Below are 16,927 nucleotides of genomic sequence, written 5' to 3' on the forward strand. Positions count from 1 at the left end.
AAAACATTCACTCGATGTACTATATTTCGGATATGTTAAATTCGGACATTTAAAGATAGGGACATTTATGTGTTGGTTTGATGTTGATAGTTTGTAAAAATATGTTTTATGTTATTTCAGGCAACTAGAATGGATTGTGGCAATTATCTGGGCCTTTCTGTCAGGAAAAATGCGTGAACAACAGTCATTTAATTGAACCTGGAAATCATCCACCACTAACAGAAAACTTGCTAACAACAGAAGCTGCTGTATATCATGTCCAAATGACCAAATATAACTGTTAAACAATTTGCAGTGAGATGCTTTATTTTCTGATTCCCTTTCAAATGATGAACATTGGTGTGATTTTATGTTTAAATAATTTTGAAACATTTATGCAGCATACTGTTTAATACATTGATGTTAACATTATTATATTATTTTGGTTATCTGTGTTGCTTATCAAGTTGAAAAAATGTTATTTATATACAAAAAAAGCTTATTAATACTTATGAAGGTATGACTTATGAAGGTACTTATTGTTTTTTTTTATGAAATAACATACTTTTTAAAGTGATAATATAGTCAATGACATTAATGTAGTAAGGTTTCTTAAAATGATTGTTCTTTTTAATAAGGTGGAATAACCGACAGTATTCACGCCGCGAAAAAGTGGCGACAACTTTTTTTGGGCCAGTGGAACCCCTGCTATGAGTATAGACACCGTTGACTTATCAATTACCAAATATTTTTTCTTTCATCCAGAGACTGTTTTAAACTCTCTTGAAGTGAACAAACTATTTCGCTCTGTTAAATTTCAAGATTATAACAAGTTTCTTGTAATCGACGAGGCTCATTGTGTTATTGAATGGGGCGGAGAATTTAGGAAGGACTTTAAAAGAATATACCAACTGAAGTCTCTTGTAAGTTGCCCAATTCTTGCTTTGTCAGCAACAATAACAAAAGCAGGTCAAACTGAAATTGCAAAATGTCTGCATTTGACTAACTATGAAGTTGTAAGTGCTAGCCCTGCAAAAGACACCATTAAGATGGTCGTTATGAATCGTCCTAGTCCAAACTCCAAAGGGAATACCTCATTTACACCATATGACTATATATTTGTACCGGTTTTGCAACAACTGAAGAGTGAGATTGATAATTTTGAAATAACTATTGTATATTGTAAGACAATTAATTGGATTGGTTATGGATATGAACTTGCAAAGCAAATACTTGGTGATGAATTCTACTCAGGAAAACCATCGGAGAAAACTGCAAGAGTCGTGATGTACCATTCATCTATGGAAGGCTCTGATGGGAAGGTACGATGTTGTATTATTTAGATTTACAAAAATACAGTCAGTAATATGAAAATCAATCATAGTATAAAATTGCATTATTTTGTTTTTCTAAATTGCCCAATTTACATATTTTAAATATGTAGTTTCAGTAAATATGACACTAGTTTAATTGTTACTTGTCAGAAACTATTTAGTAAGGTTGATGTTTTATTAGGAATGGATCTAGTTTAATCTTTGAGCCATCAACATGCAAAGTATTTATATGTTGTTTCTTTTCAATAATTTTCAGTTGAAGAAACATATTGTTGAGACGTTACAGACTGAAAGGTCTATGATCCGACTGATAATTGCATCTGTGGCTCTAGGCATGGGTGCAGATTTGAGGCATGTTAAGAGGGTGATTCATGCTGGACCTCCTACTTCCTTAGAAAGTAAGTTTAGGTATTTAAAGATAGTAAACAATTTCAAAAAAGTTTATTTCATAGATATTTATCAACATTGAAATGCTTTGAGTATTATACCAAAAGTAGTGTAACGAACACAGCATTCAACAACATTGGTCATAATGTTAGCATAATTAAGCTCCAATATTAGATATAAAAGTCAACAAAACAATTTGAAGTTTGAGCAATGAGCACAGAATTGAGCATTGAGCACAAACAAGTTAATAAAGTTTTGATCTGCTGATGCAAACAAACTGACCTCAGTACTGACCCGAGCTTATATAATTTTATTTTGTGCTTTAAGTTCTATTCTGTGCTCTCAGCTCAAACATAACACAATGTCACATATAATCCTAATTTTTTCTGGAGCTGTTTATTACCTTTTAACAAAGTTTTCCTAAAACTAGAAACAATTTTCCTAATATTTTTACCAAAATGTACAATTGTAAACCAATAAATATCTTGAAAATCTTCATATATGTATATAGTGTTTTTCCCAGGAGGGCGAAGGGCCATGTTGCAGTAAATTCAAAAAGGGCATTTGAACGCGCCGTTTATGCAAAAAAGGGCAGACATACGCGTGGTTCCTTTTAAGCTATGAAAGTACTGTTATAGATAATTACTTATCAATGATAACGGCTATGGGTATACTTGTATAGGTTATTTTTACTTATCAATTATAATGTGATTACAACATTTATCATTAAGTTGAAGACAAATAAGGTCATAAGGCAATAAAGATGTTATCAATAAGGGCGCGTGGCGAGTTTTGCCTTTGAATAGGGCAGAGTGGCGATTCGGGAGGGCGGCATGGCACATCGCCACGCTAAGAGGGCCTGGGAAAAACACTAATATATACACACATTATATTTGCAGCTAATATACAAGAGATCGGCAGAGCAGGAAGAAGCCATGATGATGCCCTGGCCATTCTCTTCTTTAACAAATCAGACATTGCATCTGCACATATGACCAGAGAAATGAAGGACTATTGTGTAAACTCAACTATCTGCCGAAGAAGTTTAGTTAACCAGTATTTTGGTTTTGAAACTCAGGAAGTCAAACAGTTTTCAATTTGTTGTGATTTGTGCAATAATGGGGATGGAATATGATTTTAGTAAACTGTCAGCTAACTAAAAGCATACATAGCTTAGTTTTCTTAAACTTCACCATGATCGTAAGCACAAAGCTTTTTTAATTTTTATTACAATTACTGTTGCTGGTCACACCATCCCCTTAAAATAGGGTTGGTTAGTTGGCAACTGTTTTTATTTTTATTTTTGGATGATAAAATTGTATTTTATGATTGTACTGCTTAACGAACGAATATTTTGTAGAATCATTTGATATCTTATCCTCTCACCTGATTTATTTAATGCCATTTTGAAATCTGGTGTTTTTCCTAACTATTGGATGGAATGTAAGGTTTTTCCTCTCCACAAAAAAAATGTTAATAATGTAAATAATTACTGAGGGATAGTTTTGAATAGCTGTTTTTCCAAAATATGTACGGGCGTATTTTTAGGCAACAAGTAGTAGATGTTTTTAATCAATCTTGGTCCAATAGTGTATCTGCAAGTCCTTCTTAACATTCATATTGCCATTTTTAACAACATATAAGGTTATAATCTTATTTAGACTTTGTTACAAAAAAGTATAGTATTTGTATCAAATTTAAACCATGTTTTTTTATTTGTTTCATATTGCAAAGTATTATTTGTTTAACATGTAGCGTGACATTTTATTTTTTTAAACTATAAATCATAAGATTGTTATTATTTTTTTTGATTTCATTGCTAACACATAGTTAAATCTTGTAAAAAAAAAACATCGCTGACATTGTAAAAAACCATCGCTGACAATGACATAAGCATGTGTAATTGATTACTATATATACTTCGATTTAATTTATGCATAATGTGTCTTTGCATTTTTGTTTAAATAGCAGCGAGTATAGTATATTTGTTTTAACTTTTTCATTGTTAAAGCATAAGCTTAAATCTTGTAAATGAATTTTTTAAAGTAATTTACCGGTTCTATATGAATAGGACCTTCTTGAAACATTTAAGTACATTTATTATTTTATATACACTTTGTGTGTATTTATTGTTAAGTATTGATTCGTGATATACACTATCAGCATCATTTACTTTTTTTTCTTCACTGTAAAGATTGAAGTCTTAAATTTGGCTTAATCTGTTCTGCGAGAAATAATAGTTTTATTAAAAATAAGATTTGTTGATTAATTGAATTTTCACATCTTTTTAGGAAAGTCTATCCTCGAATATTTTAAATATCTTAAATATATTTGATTAGGTTGATTTATTTATCATTTATGTTTGATGAAAATTTATATATTCTATGTTGACTTAATGCAAATGTTAGTAAGGAGAGTGCGTATGGGTGAAAATGTGTGAGAATGGTACGGGAGTTTCGTGATTTATGATTATAAATTAACATTTGATTGTAACGATATACCATGTAGTATAAGTTACCTAATAAAGGTCTGTTCTGTTCTTAATAGTGCTTCTATGCTTATTTTACTTTAAAAAATCAAATATACCTTAAAAAGAACTTATTTATAAATAATTGACTTTTGACATATTTAAAGAAAGTGTCAATCAAAAAGATTGGGTGGGAATAGAAAAAAGAGGGTCAATCTGGTGACCAGAAACAAGATTGTTTTTTTCGGCCTTATGGGAAACAGTTTCTGTAATAAAAATTCCTTGTCTATAAAAATGTTTGTAAAATTTAAACATTCTATGTAATTTGAATAAAGAGTTCAGAACTATTAAGCATAACAATGTTACCATATTGCTTAACGTCCAATTTCATAATAAAACTTAATTTGGTTCTGAGAAATCCATTTGTGCAGTTCTTCCGTGTTAATCTTCTTTACCGGATTTTTTGGGACAGTGCTTCATTGAAGCAATTTGTCTTCCACACACATGCTGAAATGGCCTCACTTTTCTCAGGTCTTTAATAATTGCCTTTTCATCTTCAACAGATGACAACACTTTGTGCTTTTGAGCACGATGAACAACTTTTGTTTGTTCATCAAAGTGGTCACAGATTTTCTTCATACCATAAAATGCACAACTTCGTTTCCGCATTGAAGACTCGGACTTGTTAGAACACATCGCTTTCAGATGACCTTTTGTCAATCTAACCAGGTGTTCCATTTCTAAATCAGCTGGACTGTTTGTATCAAGTTTCCCCCCAGTATTAACAAACATTCCATACAAACTAGAATATGCCTGACTCTCACTTAACAAAGCAAATTGCTGACACAATAAACGAAGAATTTCAAGAGCATACTTCGATCTGGTGTTATGTCCTCTTAAGATGACCATAATTATTTTCAGGACTGCCAGTAATCTATCTCTGTCTGGGTATTTTACCACATCATTCAATTCCATGAACAGAACACCTAGTTGTAGAACAAGGTTCGCATAGTCAGATGCTTTGTCACAGTATCCATGGTCCAAGTCACTATCAAGTTTACAAGCATCGAGAAATTTTTCTGTAACTGGTTGAACTATTTCCAATAGCCAAGAGGAGACTGAGTCATCATCATTCGGCAGATGAATATCAGGAACAGTATTGTAGTCATTAATGCCAAATTGCTCACATGCTGCCTCAATTATGTACGATTTGATAAAAGATACTGCCAGCTCTTTGCAATGATTATAATGGTTTTTGACGTCATTACCATCAGCATCTGTTCGAAGCAGACGAATCTTTTGTGCATGGAGTGTGAAGGGCTCTGTGTTTGTTGTATTATAGAGTTGTTGATAAAACAAAGTGAGAACAGCCATCTGTAAATGGAAAAGCTCAAATGTAATTGGTGTCAAATGGTGAAATCTCTCCATTTCAGTAAGTGCTGCTGCTCTTAAGCGCTTAGCTCCTGAAAATCTTTCTCGAGTGAGTTGGTCTCCACCAATGTGCACCTCCATTGCTTCAACATTTGCCTGGTTGCAAACAGATATTACAAGATTTTTATAGGAGTCTAGTATTTCTACCACATCTGAATATTTCTGTTCATTTTTCGACATCACTGGGAGAGGAATGACTTGATTTTTTCTTCTAAACTCTGGAAATTCAGCAAACTCGCCTAGAATTGGTTTGTTTGCCGTTTCTTTTGCGAACTTCATCCAGGGGAAGAACTCTGTCATGACTCGGGAAATCAGCTGGGAGATATTCTTCTTCAGTATTTGAATATCCTTTTCTTCTAAAAAGAATACTGACACAGGCAGTGCTCGCAGGTCACATCTTGGTGTATGGTGGGAAAGGTGACTAAAACTTAGGTTTTGTATGATAGCCATTGACCCAAACCAATGCTCCATATGAGCTGCATTTCCTCTTGATTTACGTTCATGGGTTAAACCTACATGAAAGTTAATGTTGTCCCCAACAATTCTGAATTTCTTTCCACTGGCAATGGCATCAATTAGTTCATTATTAAAGTGTCCCGATATCTGATCCATGGTATACAACATGCCTGAATGGCTCAGAGTGACACCCAAAGGTTGAAGTCTGTCATACACCTACAATGATCAAACATTTTTGTCTATGATCCATTTGAAGTTTTTTATTTTTATTTTAATATTACCTTGAATAAATCAACTAAAATGGGTTTAAAAAGCTAAACCAAACACATTTAAGTAATACTCTTATATTTCCATTTAACTGAAAGGCATTCTATTAAGTGAAAATAATAAAATATGGATACATTATATACAAATGTAGTCATTGAATAATTCATATTTATGCCCCCCTTCAAAGAAGAGGGCGTATGTTGTTTTGCACATGTCGGTCCGTTGGTCCGTCCGTCTCCCAGATGGTTTCCGGATGATAACTCAGACACTAAGGCCTAGGATAATGTAACTTCATAGGTACATTTATCATGACTGGCAGATGACCCCTATTGATTTTGAGGTAAATAGGTCAAAGGTCAAGGTCACAGTTACTAGAAATAGTAAAATGGTTTCCGGATGATAAGAACGCTTACGCCTATGATCATGAATTTCATAGGTACATTGATTATGATTCGCAGATGAACCCTATTGATTTTCAGGTCACTAGGTCAATTGTCAAGGTCACAGTGACTCGAAACAGAAAAATGGTTTCCGGATGATAACTCAAGAACGCTTACGCCTATGATCATGAAACTTCATAGGTACATTGATCATGATTTGCAGATGACCCCTATTGATTTGCAGGTCACTAGGTCAATGGTCAAGGTCACAGTGACTCCAAACAGAAAAACATTCCATTGGTTCTTCTTTACAATTTGGTCAAAAGATGATTGTCATTAAATGTAAAGTAATATTAAAACAAGATTGAAGCAACAACTTTCAGCTTTAACTAATTCAGTGTGTTTGGTTTTTGAAGCTCTATGATACTTTAAGGATAAACAACAAATAAACATAACCAAAGTATAAACAAAAAACAACAAACTAACATTCACAAGGTACATTTTTTTTATTTTTTATTTATGACATCTGCTGTGTAGAAGAGCAATTTATCTTTTATAATGTTGACTTTAAAATTTCTATTGTTTGGAGATACCTGACTGACTCATGAAATCGACAGGAAAATTTTTTTGGCTTCTATATAAGGCTTTAAATGATTTATTAGTGAAGAATTACAAACCCTGAGAATCCTGCTGGGAAATCACTTTTGACATCAAATTTAACACATGTTTACCTTAGGTATATTAATGAAATTGAAGTTCTAATTACATATAGAACTTCAAAAACAATTCAAATGTACAAGACATAAGAATAACAAATTTGCAAGATTTGCAGATTTGCAAACTTATTCCTGATTGTGTTAAGGGTAGAATTAAAACAAGAGGGCCATAATGGCCCTATATCGCTCACCTAAGTACAGGTAGCCAATATTTGTCCATGGCATAGTGACCTAGTTTTTTACCACTGTTGACCCGTCTTTGAACTTGACCTACAACTTCTCCAAACAAAAATCCTGACAAAGTTTCTGGATAATAAGCAGAACAAAACATCAAATGGGAGTTAAGAGAAGGACAGACGACAGACATTCATCGATCCTATGAGCTCATCTGAGCTCAGTTGAGCTAAAACATCAAGGACCTTAAGTGCTTGGGACAGCGCTATTAAATAGATGTTCCAAAAGATTTATTAAATTTCCAAACAAAACATGTGTCATGAACAGTAACAGGAACATAAACATTCAAATGCCCAATTTCACAAACTTGAGGTTAAAAAAATATAACACGATTTATTACTGTTTTTTTTTATCAAATTGCAAGAAACTATATATTGCAAAGTTCTAGTTAAGAAAGATTTTGTTGAAATAACTGGTATGTTTTTATCTGTATGTGTATTTAGATATTGTGAAATATTTAAAACATATAAAGATATATTCAAAATGCATACATTGAATATTTTATGAAACAAACATTCATTCACAGCTGAGTTGGGCAACTCTTTAATGAAATTTTCTCTTGAGTTACTCATAAAATGATTTAATATAAATTGCACACTTAACAATATTGCATTCTATACACAAGGTGTTAAACTCATATTTTGTGCTATTGGGCTTTAACATAACATTTGAAAAAAACACCAAACACAGTTGAAACAAATTGTACTTTTTGGCTTGTTTGTTCATTAGCTAAAGTCAGTGCGATCATCTTTTGAACTAACGATAACTCCTGGTATCGTGTTTTCATCAACATTCCAAACACAGTAGATATGACCGGTATAAGGCTCTGAACAGATTGTGTATTCCCTATCTTAGAAGTTGGTATAGACACAGCCAAGAGAACATCAGCTAGCAGTGGCTGATGCTCTAATAGTTCATCAATGAGTTCATGCCATTTAAATTCAGCCAGGTCACAGAAATACTTTTGGGCCAAAACACTGTCCTTGTTGCAGCATTTTTTTGCTGCATATTCAATTTCATTTAAAAGTTCAACAATGATACTTCCTCTCAATGGAGAAGACAATATATGCCCTGCTACTTCTCTTGGAGAGCTGGAACCTGATTGAAGCAAAAAAAGTAAAATTATAAAAAAAATAAATAAAACAAATACATGATAATATTGCTTGATAAATCAGTTTTTTTTCTTTTAAAGAAATGCAATATAATTATATTTTAGCAAACATAAATGTATGTTTATATATCATAGACTTCTTAAAAAGTGTTTTATACATTATAAGTAGTCATTTCAAAAAATTAATTTGTTCAAATTGAATAAAAATTAGTCATATATTTTACAATAACAAACTATCTTATTGATAGCTGTTTTATATTTTTTATTTTATAAAATCACCCACCCCTTTGCTACATTTATCATCTCCCACTGTTTCTGTTGTGTTACCAAAATTACTGTAGTTTAGTTTAAACAATATTTATTTTGAAAACATATACATATACCATGTACATATATAATACAATATCATACATATTTGTTAAGGATTGAAGAGATAGCTTAGCTAATTTAAAACTTCACTCCCCAGATGCAGTTTCCACTGCAGTGCTGGAACACTGGAAATGTAAAAACACGGCTCTATACTCCCAGGGGATGGTGGGTGCAGTGGATACAAATGACTGGTGCATAATGCAATTAAACATTAATAATAATACTCACTTATTTTTTGTATGATCTCCTGTATCTCAGACTCTTTTAGCTCAGAGTAGGTCCTTAAACGTCTTAGTGCGGCCGTATTTACTGTTTCAGCACACACATTCGTTATCTGAAATGACCATTATCAGTTTTTGATTTGGGGTTGAACATTGTTGTTTGAGGCAACATGCAATACTCTAGTTTTATTATATAAATTTGACTAGCAATTGAACGACAAAAGATACCATATAAACCATTTAGTATTAATAAAATTCTGTGTGAACTATATCATGTGTATCGGTAACACAATTTAGATTTATCAAAAACTACTTCAACTATTCATGTCCATACAATAACACTGAAAAGAAATCTGGCGCATCAGTATGTTGCACTAACTTTAGGTCATCATATATGATTATATCATTATATATAACAGTTTAAAAACAGATCAAATCACATTGTCAAATAAACTTACATTTACATACTAGTGAGAAGTTGATTATCAGTAGCTTGTACATAAAATATTGTATTTAACCTACCCCCTGCAGATTTTTCCGTGGTTAAAAAAAAACCCAGTCTTGTTTGTTAGACCTGAAACATTTAATATTCCTTTACTTAAAACTATAAATATATCTCTGTTCTACCAAGCAAGTCATTTAAACATTCTGACAATATATTATTCATATTTTAAACATTTAAAGAAGTTGGTTCACAGACTTGTGAAATTTACACTATTAAATTAGTTGTGGTTGTCATATAATTTAGAATTTATGATTCAGAGCCCTTCTATCAATAAATTAACATTATTGGTATTGGAAAGAAATACCAAAAACCAAGTGAAGTTAGAAAATATGAATCAAATTTATAAAGATATTGGATACAAATTTCAAAGTCTGGGACAATTATTTTTAATAGTGCAATTTTCACAATTATGAGAATGAGCTTCTGATAAAATATGGTAATGGTAATTAAAGACTATTAATCAAACAAGGCAGTATAAAGTTATAATATAAGCAGCTTTCAGTTAAAACAGAAATAAACATTTAACGGGTTCAAAAACAGCCTTTAAACAATGCATTTTTGAGAAAATAATTGGGTGAACAATGACTTCACCACTTGGGTGGGTAACTGATTTCCTAGCTGTATATTGTTTTAAACAATATCATCAAATTAACTTTCAGAATTAAATTTTACTTGCCTTTGCTTATTATTAAAAGACAAATCAGTCTGGGTTCCCACATTGTTTCCTTTTGTCTCTGACAGCGGCGTAAAATCCACAAAGTCTTCATTAACAGAAGTACACATGGTGCTGTTACATGTACCAGAAAGATTTAACCGCCAGGCTGCCATCTTGCAGGACTTCCCTATATAAAGCAAATGAGATGAGTACACAGTAATTAAGTCTGCAATGAAACAACGACCATACCTACTATAGCTACATCAAATAATAACATTTAACAATAACTGCTGGACTGCACAAATGAACCACAGTCAACAGATACTGGGGCCTGGCCTAGTCATTAAAGACATATGTACAGCTTATGATATATAGTAATGACAGTTTTCTAAATTCAATTTAATAAGCATGATTCATATGACATTATATCATACATAAATTAAAAATTGAGTGCCATGCCAGCAAAATAAGGAAAATATACTAATGTTATCACTGTTTAAGAATCATTATTTACCTGTTCTGTTTTTTCCACCAAACATGTTGTTCATTGCAATTGCGCAGTTGTTCCAGAAACTGTTTTCTGACTCGCCATCTTTTCGTAATGTCTGACTGTATTCTCTCAGAAAGGATGTCTCATCGAGGGACCATTTGTTGTGTCTGGTTTTTTCATCCTAGATCAGCGATGAAACATGAAAATTTGAGTGTGTAATGGTAAAGCTGAAAAAATGATTGATGGGCTTTTGCTTAAATAGTTTATATGAATGAAGAGTGGTTTATTTGATCTTTGAATTAAAATTTTAGCCCATGTCCTAATGCAAAGAACTTAATATTAATGGCATAAATAAAATAAATAAACAACAAGACAGTGTTCTAATAAGCAAGCCTATGTTAAAAGATAGTATATTTACCAAATGATGGTACTTAATAAGTTATATTGTGTGTGTTCAACAAATTTTACAATTGGTTGAAGAGATTTCACAATTATAAAAATACAATTGAATTATTATAGAAAAGAAAGAAGTACTAGAAAGTGAAAAATAATCACCAGTTCAATCCTTTTATGTTCATGTGTAGGTGTTTGTCCTGTGGGAGTTGACACTGCCCTCTTGCTTCCTCGTTTCGGAGGGGTACTTGAGTCTTTGGGGGCACAGGAACTGTATATGTGATCTGGGCCAGACCTACTCCCGATCACTTGAAACCCAGACACTCTCTCCCCTTTTATATAAGTATGATCCATCTGAAATATGATTTATGAATTAATAAAATAACTTTGTCTTGAAAACCATGAACCATTTTTAATGGAGTTTAGAAAAGATTTTTAGAAGCATTTTTGTTAATCTGGGAAAAGCAGGTCTGAAATTCGACTGTGGTTGAACTGGAAAAAGGCCTGAATACATAAAGATGCAATGTTAATCAAAGATAACCACACCGCAATGCATTCATATTTGTCACACTACTCAAACATACGTCAGAAATACAGTATGTTACAAATTTACTCAGACATCCGAAATAACACTATCTGTGTACTTGTCCGAAACATACTCAGGTTATGGAACATTAATTAACTCTTATATACGGAAGAACTCGAAAAAAAGGAAGAACGTTTACAGAATGAAATATATGCATCTCGATTGAAAAATGAATGAGAGCCCGACGAACCACTTTTTAAAAATATTTGGTTAACTTACTATTATGTTGTTGTTGTTGTTGAATCTAATTATGGCGTCGTTGTCGCCTATGGTCTCGTTGTGCTTTGACGACTGTTGAAGTCGTTTTCATCTATGTACAAAAATTTCTCTTGTTGCATTTTCACTTGATACTTTTTTACACTTTATGTCATTTACATCTAAAGTCTGTTTGTTTCCATGATGAATTTGCCAAATGAATTGAACAGTTCTTCTTTTGCATGTAAAGTAATGTCCGGTATCTCTCCAACTAAAGTTGCCAGTGTAATATCAGAACATGATATATTATTTCTATGTAATATTTCTTCAGTTCTGTATTGAAGACTTGATCTTTCTTGTGAGTATTTTGAACAGTCAAATATGAAGTGTTTTATAGTTTCTGATGTTCTACATGCTTCACACTCCACATCTTCGCTGTTTGTAATCTTGGACCAGTGAGCCTTTAAGCGAGTATGTCCACTAAGTAATTGGTTCACTACATTGAATATTTTTCCATTTTTTTCTCCAACGCAAGCTCCGGCTTTGGGATGCACTCTTGGATTTTTGTTGTTTTTTCTGAATTCAGATATTGAACTTCCCATTTTTGTATTGATTTTATTTTCATTAAATTTATTACTTCTTTTGCATCTTTCTTTTCATAACACTATTTGTCTGTTTTTGAAGTAATCATTTCTGTTGCTGCTAGTGTAGCTTGTTGATCTGCTAATTCATTGCCTTGAATATTTTTATGGCCTGGTATCCAGTGTACTTCAACAGTATTACCTCGTGCTTCAATGTTTTTTAGTTTTAGTTTGATATTAAGTATAATTTCAATGTTTCTTGTTGGAATTTCACATGCAAAAGCCGTTGTTATTGCTGCCTGGCAATCTGTGAAGATAATTATTTTCCTGTTTGTAATGTCCTGTAAATCATCCACAAAGTTTAATCCTATTTCAATTCCCACTAATTCCCCCGTGTAGTTGTTTGATATTTTTGCAACACCTTGCTTTAAAAGTATTGGGCTACACATATACCCGTTTAAATATATAACTGCCCCGGCTCCTGTCGGTCCTGGATTTCCAATTGTAGATCCATCCGTGAATATTAAGATTTCATTATTTGAGCACCTATTCAAGATTTCATTTACATTTTCCATTTGATGATCTTTGTTTAGTTTGAAGTTCTCAGTATACACTTTTTGATTTGTTCTTGAAAGTCCCATGTATTCTTTTTTGTATTCAAACTCTTGTTCAATACATTCGAATTGCACATTTACTTTGTGTTCTATGAATCTACTCATTAGTATGGAATAAAGGGTAGGTTTGTTACAGTGTTGTTCTGGATTTGCAAGCCATCTATTAAAATCTTGTTTCAGAGTGTCATTTTCTTCTCTTTTTGCTGCAATTCTGACCATCTCTTCTGCCTGTCTTAACTTTAAATGTATATTTATTGGAATGAATTGCAAATCTTTAAGTTTTATGATATCAATATGACATTAAGTTGTTATACACAAGGAACTACATTTGGTTACAACGTAGCCTAACACCACACACAATTCACTTTCGATATCAAACTATCGATTCGATCACGAGGTGCACAATATTTGCTTCTTTGTTATAATATGTGGTTATTTCATGACGAAATAACAAAGATTACTTGGATTTAAGCTAATTATATACATTAACATTTTGAATGTTGAAAGTGAAACCAAAGAATTGTGAGGCAAAGTTGTTCGAACTAGAGAAAGACATTTGCTGGTGAAGTGACTGGGTGGGGCGAACATCAATATCAACTTGTTCGACGGTAGACAGTGGTTGTATAGGCTGCATTTCGGCCATAGTTTCGGTGCGTGAAGGTGAACAAGAGGAATCTGATGGATTGTTACATTTACTGGACTGAGCAAGAATAAACACTTTTGCTGCTGTTCAACAGATATGTTGGAATAATTGGTTATGGACTGGACATTTTTGTGCCCTGTTATGGCCATGGTTTCAGTGGGTGGAATGTTTGCATTTCGAAGTTTTTGGACCAGGAATTTGCGAACTGAGTGGTTCGTTATTCTCTTGTGCTTGAGAAAGCCGGCGTCTTTTGCCATGGCCTTCAGCATCTGACCTAACTTGTTGACACCCAATTGTTGACGCAAGAATCACCGGGATGCAGTGTCATTTGTGCGTATTGCCAGGTAGAAAAGATGCTTTGAAGAAAAATCAGATGGACGCATATCCGAGTACAGCTTGTAAATTAACACAGGGTCTCTTGGTCCAGACGATTGTTTTCTACGGTCAAAGGGGAGCAACTCGAACTGACTTCTTCAAAGGGGAGCAACAACAACAGAACCTATTTGCATAGTGTTAAATTTACCTAATACTAGGTTTTAATGACAATAAATGACAAAAAACACGTTTTTTGCTACTTTCCTTTGTTTTAAGGTCATTAAGATTGACAAACATTTGAGATTGTTTTTATTATTGATGCACTTGGCAAATACAGGTGACAAGGTGCGTGGGAAAAAGTAGTCCCGGTTCGGCAGTTGATGACGTCATTTCGTGCCATTGATTATAGCCTTGCCGTTGATTATAGATGATATTTAATCAACGGGGCTTTAATCAACCGAATTCGCTGTAAAAGTGGGATAAAATGATATAATAAACGATCGTCTTCATTCAACTGTATAATTATCATCATTAAATATTTTACTTGCTAAGTCTTTCTTAACTATCAGCGCTTTGATTTTTCGTATAATACGATTTTCGTCCCTTTTTGAAAAACAAAGCGTCGTTCGTTCCATTTTTCGTTTGTTATACCCAGGTCGTATAATACTTTTCTCGGCGCTTTTTACGCTGGTATATCTGGTACCAGAGTAACGTTGGATCGGAGTTTTTTGTGTTGCGTATGACGAAGATGATGATGATAGTAATGATTATTATGATGCTTAACATGATTCTGTTGATAATAATTGCAAGAAATTCTGTTGTTTAAGACTTAGAATACGATCGCATTTTCTTAACATTCGAATGCATAGTTGTTAATGACATGTTCCAAAAAGCAAGATATTTTCGAGAAATAATTTATTGCATAAAAGGTTGGAATATATATATGCATCAAAGTGGGTATAAGGGAAAACAATTCAAAAGCAATGGCAATAAAAAGCAATAAGCTACAAAGGGCAGAAAATCTCGTCGGTTGAACAATTCGTCGTCGTGGTCGGGTAGTGAGAGTTGGTCCAAGTAGACATCGGCAGTTAATTCTCGTTGATATTTCGTGAACAACTTGCGTCTATCTGAACAGTCTAGTATTCTGAAATAGAACATTATAATGCAACCGATACATATTGATATATTTCATCCATCGGCCATGTTAGTGTGTGTTTTGCTGAAAATGTATACGTGGATACGATAGAAAATATTTCCAGACTCAACAGGCATATTTGTGATTTAAGATATCAGCTTAACGCACGAAGAACGTTTTAATTTATTGAACACCTTTCTGTATTGCGCTTTCGTAAACCTGATATGATAAAATTGTTATTTGTCGTTTACTTTTTCGGTATTTTAACAATTTATTATTAGACGCATACTTTAACGTTATGCAAGTAATGTGTAATTGGACACTTACTCAAACGCTAAAAATTATATTTTGTAAATAACGTGTTATTTGACGCTTACTTTTACCGACTCCTCCGCGTCCAGCTCCGCAAGAACCGCCGCCTGAAATGCTTAAGCCGCCGCCAAACGCTCCTCCAAAACCAGCGGATCCACCGGCAGAGGGACCGCCTGTAAAAGGACCCTGACCGGAAGTACCGCAACCGCCGCTAAAGAATCCGCCGCCTGAAGCTGATCCTGAGAAAAATCCTCCTCCTGATGAACCTCCGGAAACTGGACCGCCGATTGGACCGAAAGGAGCAAGACCGCCTGTAGATCCACCGGCAGAGGGACCGCCTACAAAAGAACCTGGACCTGAAGGACCGAAACCGCCGCTAAAGAATCCGCCGCTTGAAGCTGATCCTGAGAAAACTCCGCCTCCCGATGGGCCTCCGGAAACTGGGCCACTGATTGGACCGGAAGGAGCCACACCGCCTGTCAATCCGCTAAAGAAACCGCTACTTGAACCAGATCCAGAGAAGGATGCTCCTCCCGCCAGCGGCAGGTCCGCTTTGACCTCCGGATGGAGCTCCAGTAATTATGATTTTGACGCCCGCTGAACCGCCGGCGTTTCCACCCCAACTGCCACCACCAGTGCTGCTTCCCCAGCCCCCAGCCCCGCCATCAGTTTCCCATCCGCCTGTCGAACCTCCAGTTACTCCACCTTGGCCACCCCATGAGCCACCGCCGCTCCATCCAGTCTGACCTCCCCATCCACCTTGACCACCCCCGAATCCTGCGCCAGCAGTGCCGGAACCAGATCCCCAGCCGCTACCGGAACCAAATCCCCAGCCGCTATCGGAACCAGATCCCAAGCCGCTACCGGAACCAGATCCCCAGCCGCTACCAGTTCCAGATCCGCCTGTCCAGCCTCCAGTTACACCACCTTGGCCACCCCATGAGCCACCGCCGCTCCATCCAGTCTGACCTCCCCATCCACCTTGACCACCCCATGATCCTGCGCCAGCAGTTCCGGAAACAGATCCCCAGCCGCTAGCGGATTCAGATCCCCAACCGCTACCAGAACCAGATCCCGAACCGCTACCGGAACCAGACCGAACCGCTACCGGAACCAGATCCCCAGCCGCTACCGGAACCAGATCCCCAGCC

At 34.7% G+C, this 16,927-nt stretch overlaps 3 protein-coding genes and 1 long non-coding RNA gene across 5 annotated transcripts in view; 1 reads left to right on the forward strand and 3 right to left on the reverse strand.

Annotated features, from left to right (window-relative positions):
- The first annotated feature begins 710 nt into the window (after window positions 1-710).
- On the forward strand, window positions 711-4,239 carry LOC127839096 (ATP-dependent DNA helicase Q1-like). Its single transcript, XM_052367305.1, has 3 exons — window positions 711-1,301; window positions 1,570-1,711; window positions 2,600-4,239. Exons 1-3 carry the CDS (start codon window positions 1,029-1,031, stop codon window positions 2,833-2,835), a joined length of 651 nt encoding a protein of 216 aa, XP_052223265.1. The 5' UTR covers window positions 711-1,028; the 3' UTR covers window positions 2,836-4,239.
- Window positions 4,159-9,929, reverse strand: LOC127839086 (uncharacterized). 2 transcript variants are annotated; one of them, XM_052367277.1, is made up of 4 exons: window positions 9,875-9,929; window positions 9,360-9,465; window positions 8,358-8,749; window positions 4,159-6,270 (listed from the first exon to the last, which is right to left on the reverse strand). In XM_052367277.1, exons 3-4 carry the CDS (start codon window positions 8,442-8,444, stop codon window positions 4,609-4,611), a joined length of 1,749 nt encoding a protein of 582 aa, XP_052223237.1. In that variant the 5' UTR covers window positions 8,445-8,749; window positions 9,360-9,465; window positions 9,875-9,929; the 3' UTR covers window positions 4,159-4,608. The 2 variants fall into 2 exon arrangements, with proteins under 2 accessions (XP_052223237.1, XP_052223238.1); XM_052367278.1 differs by lacking the exon at window positions 8,358-8,749.
- Window positions 9,930-10,535: 606 nt separating this feature from the next.
- On the reverse strand, window positions 10,536-12,780 carry LOC127839098 (uncharacterized). The gene is made up of 4 exons (XR_008030147.1): window positions 12,201-12,780; window positions 11,558-11,749; window positions 11,027-11,183; window positions 10,536-10,699 (listed from the first exon to the last, which is right to left on the reverse strand). It is a non-coding gene; the product is annotated as an uncharacterized LOC127839098 (long non-coding RNA).
- Window positions 12,781-15,262: 2,482 nt separating this feature from the next.
- Window positions 15,263-16,927, reverse strand: part of LOC127839085 (fibroin heavy chain-like) — a 278,358-nt gene continuing 276,693 nt past the window's right edge. Inside the window, exon 12 of the mRNA XM_052367276.1 lies at window positions 15,263-15,473. Within this exon, the coding sequence (XP_052223236.1) occupies window positions 15,466-15,473 (8 nt within the window). The 3' untranslated portion in view covers window positions 15,263-15,465. The remainder of the gene's footprint in view (window positions 15,474-16,927) is intronic.

This window comes from Dreissena polymorpha, chromosome 7, assembly GCF_020536995.1.
Source record: "Dreissena polymorpha isolate Duluth1 chromosome 7, UMN_Dpol_1.0, whole genome shotgun sequence".
NCBI classification, from domain to species: domain Eukaryota; kingdom Metazoa; phylum Mollusca; class Bivalvia; order Myida; family Dreissenidae; genus Dreissena; species Dreissena polymorpha.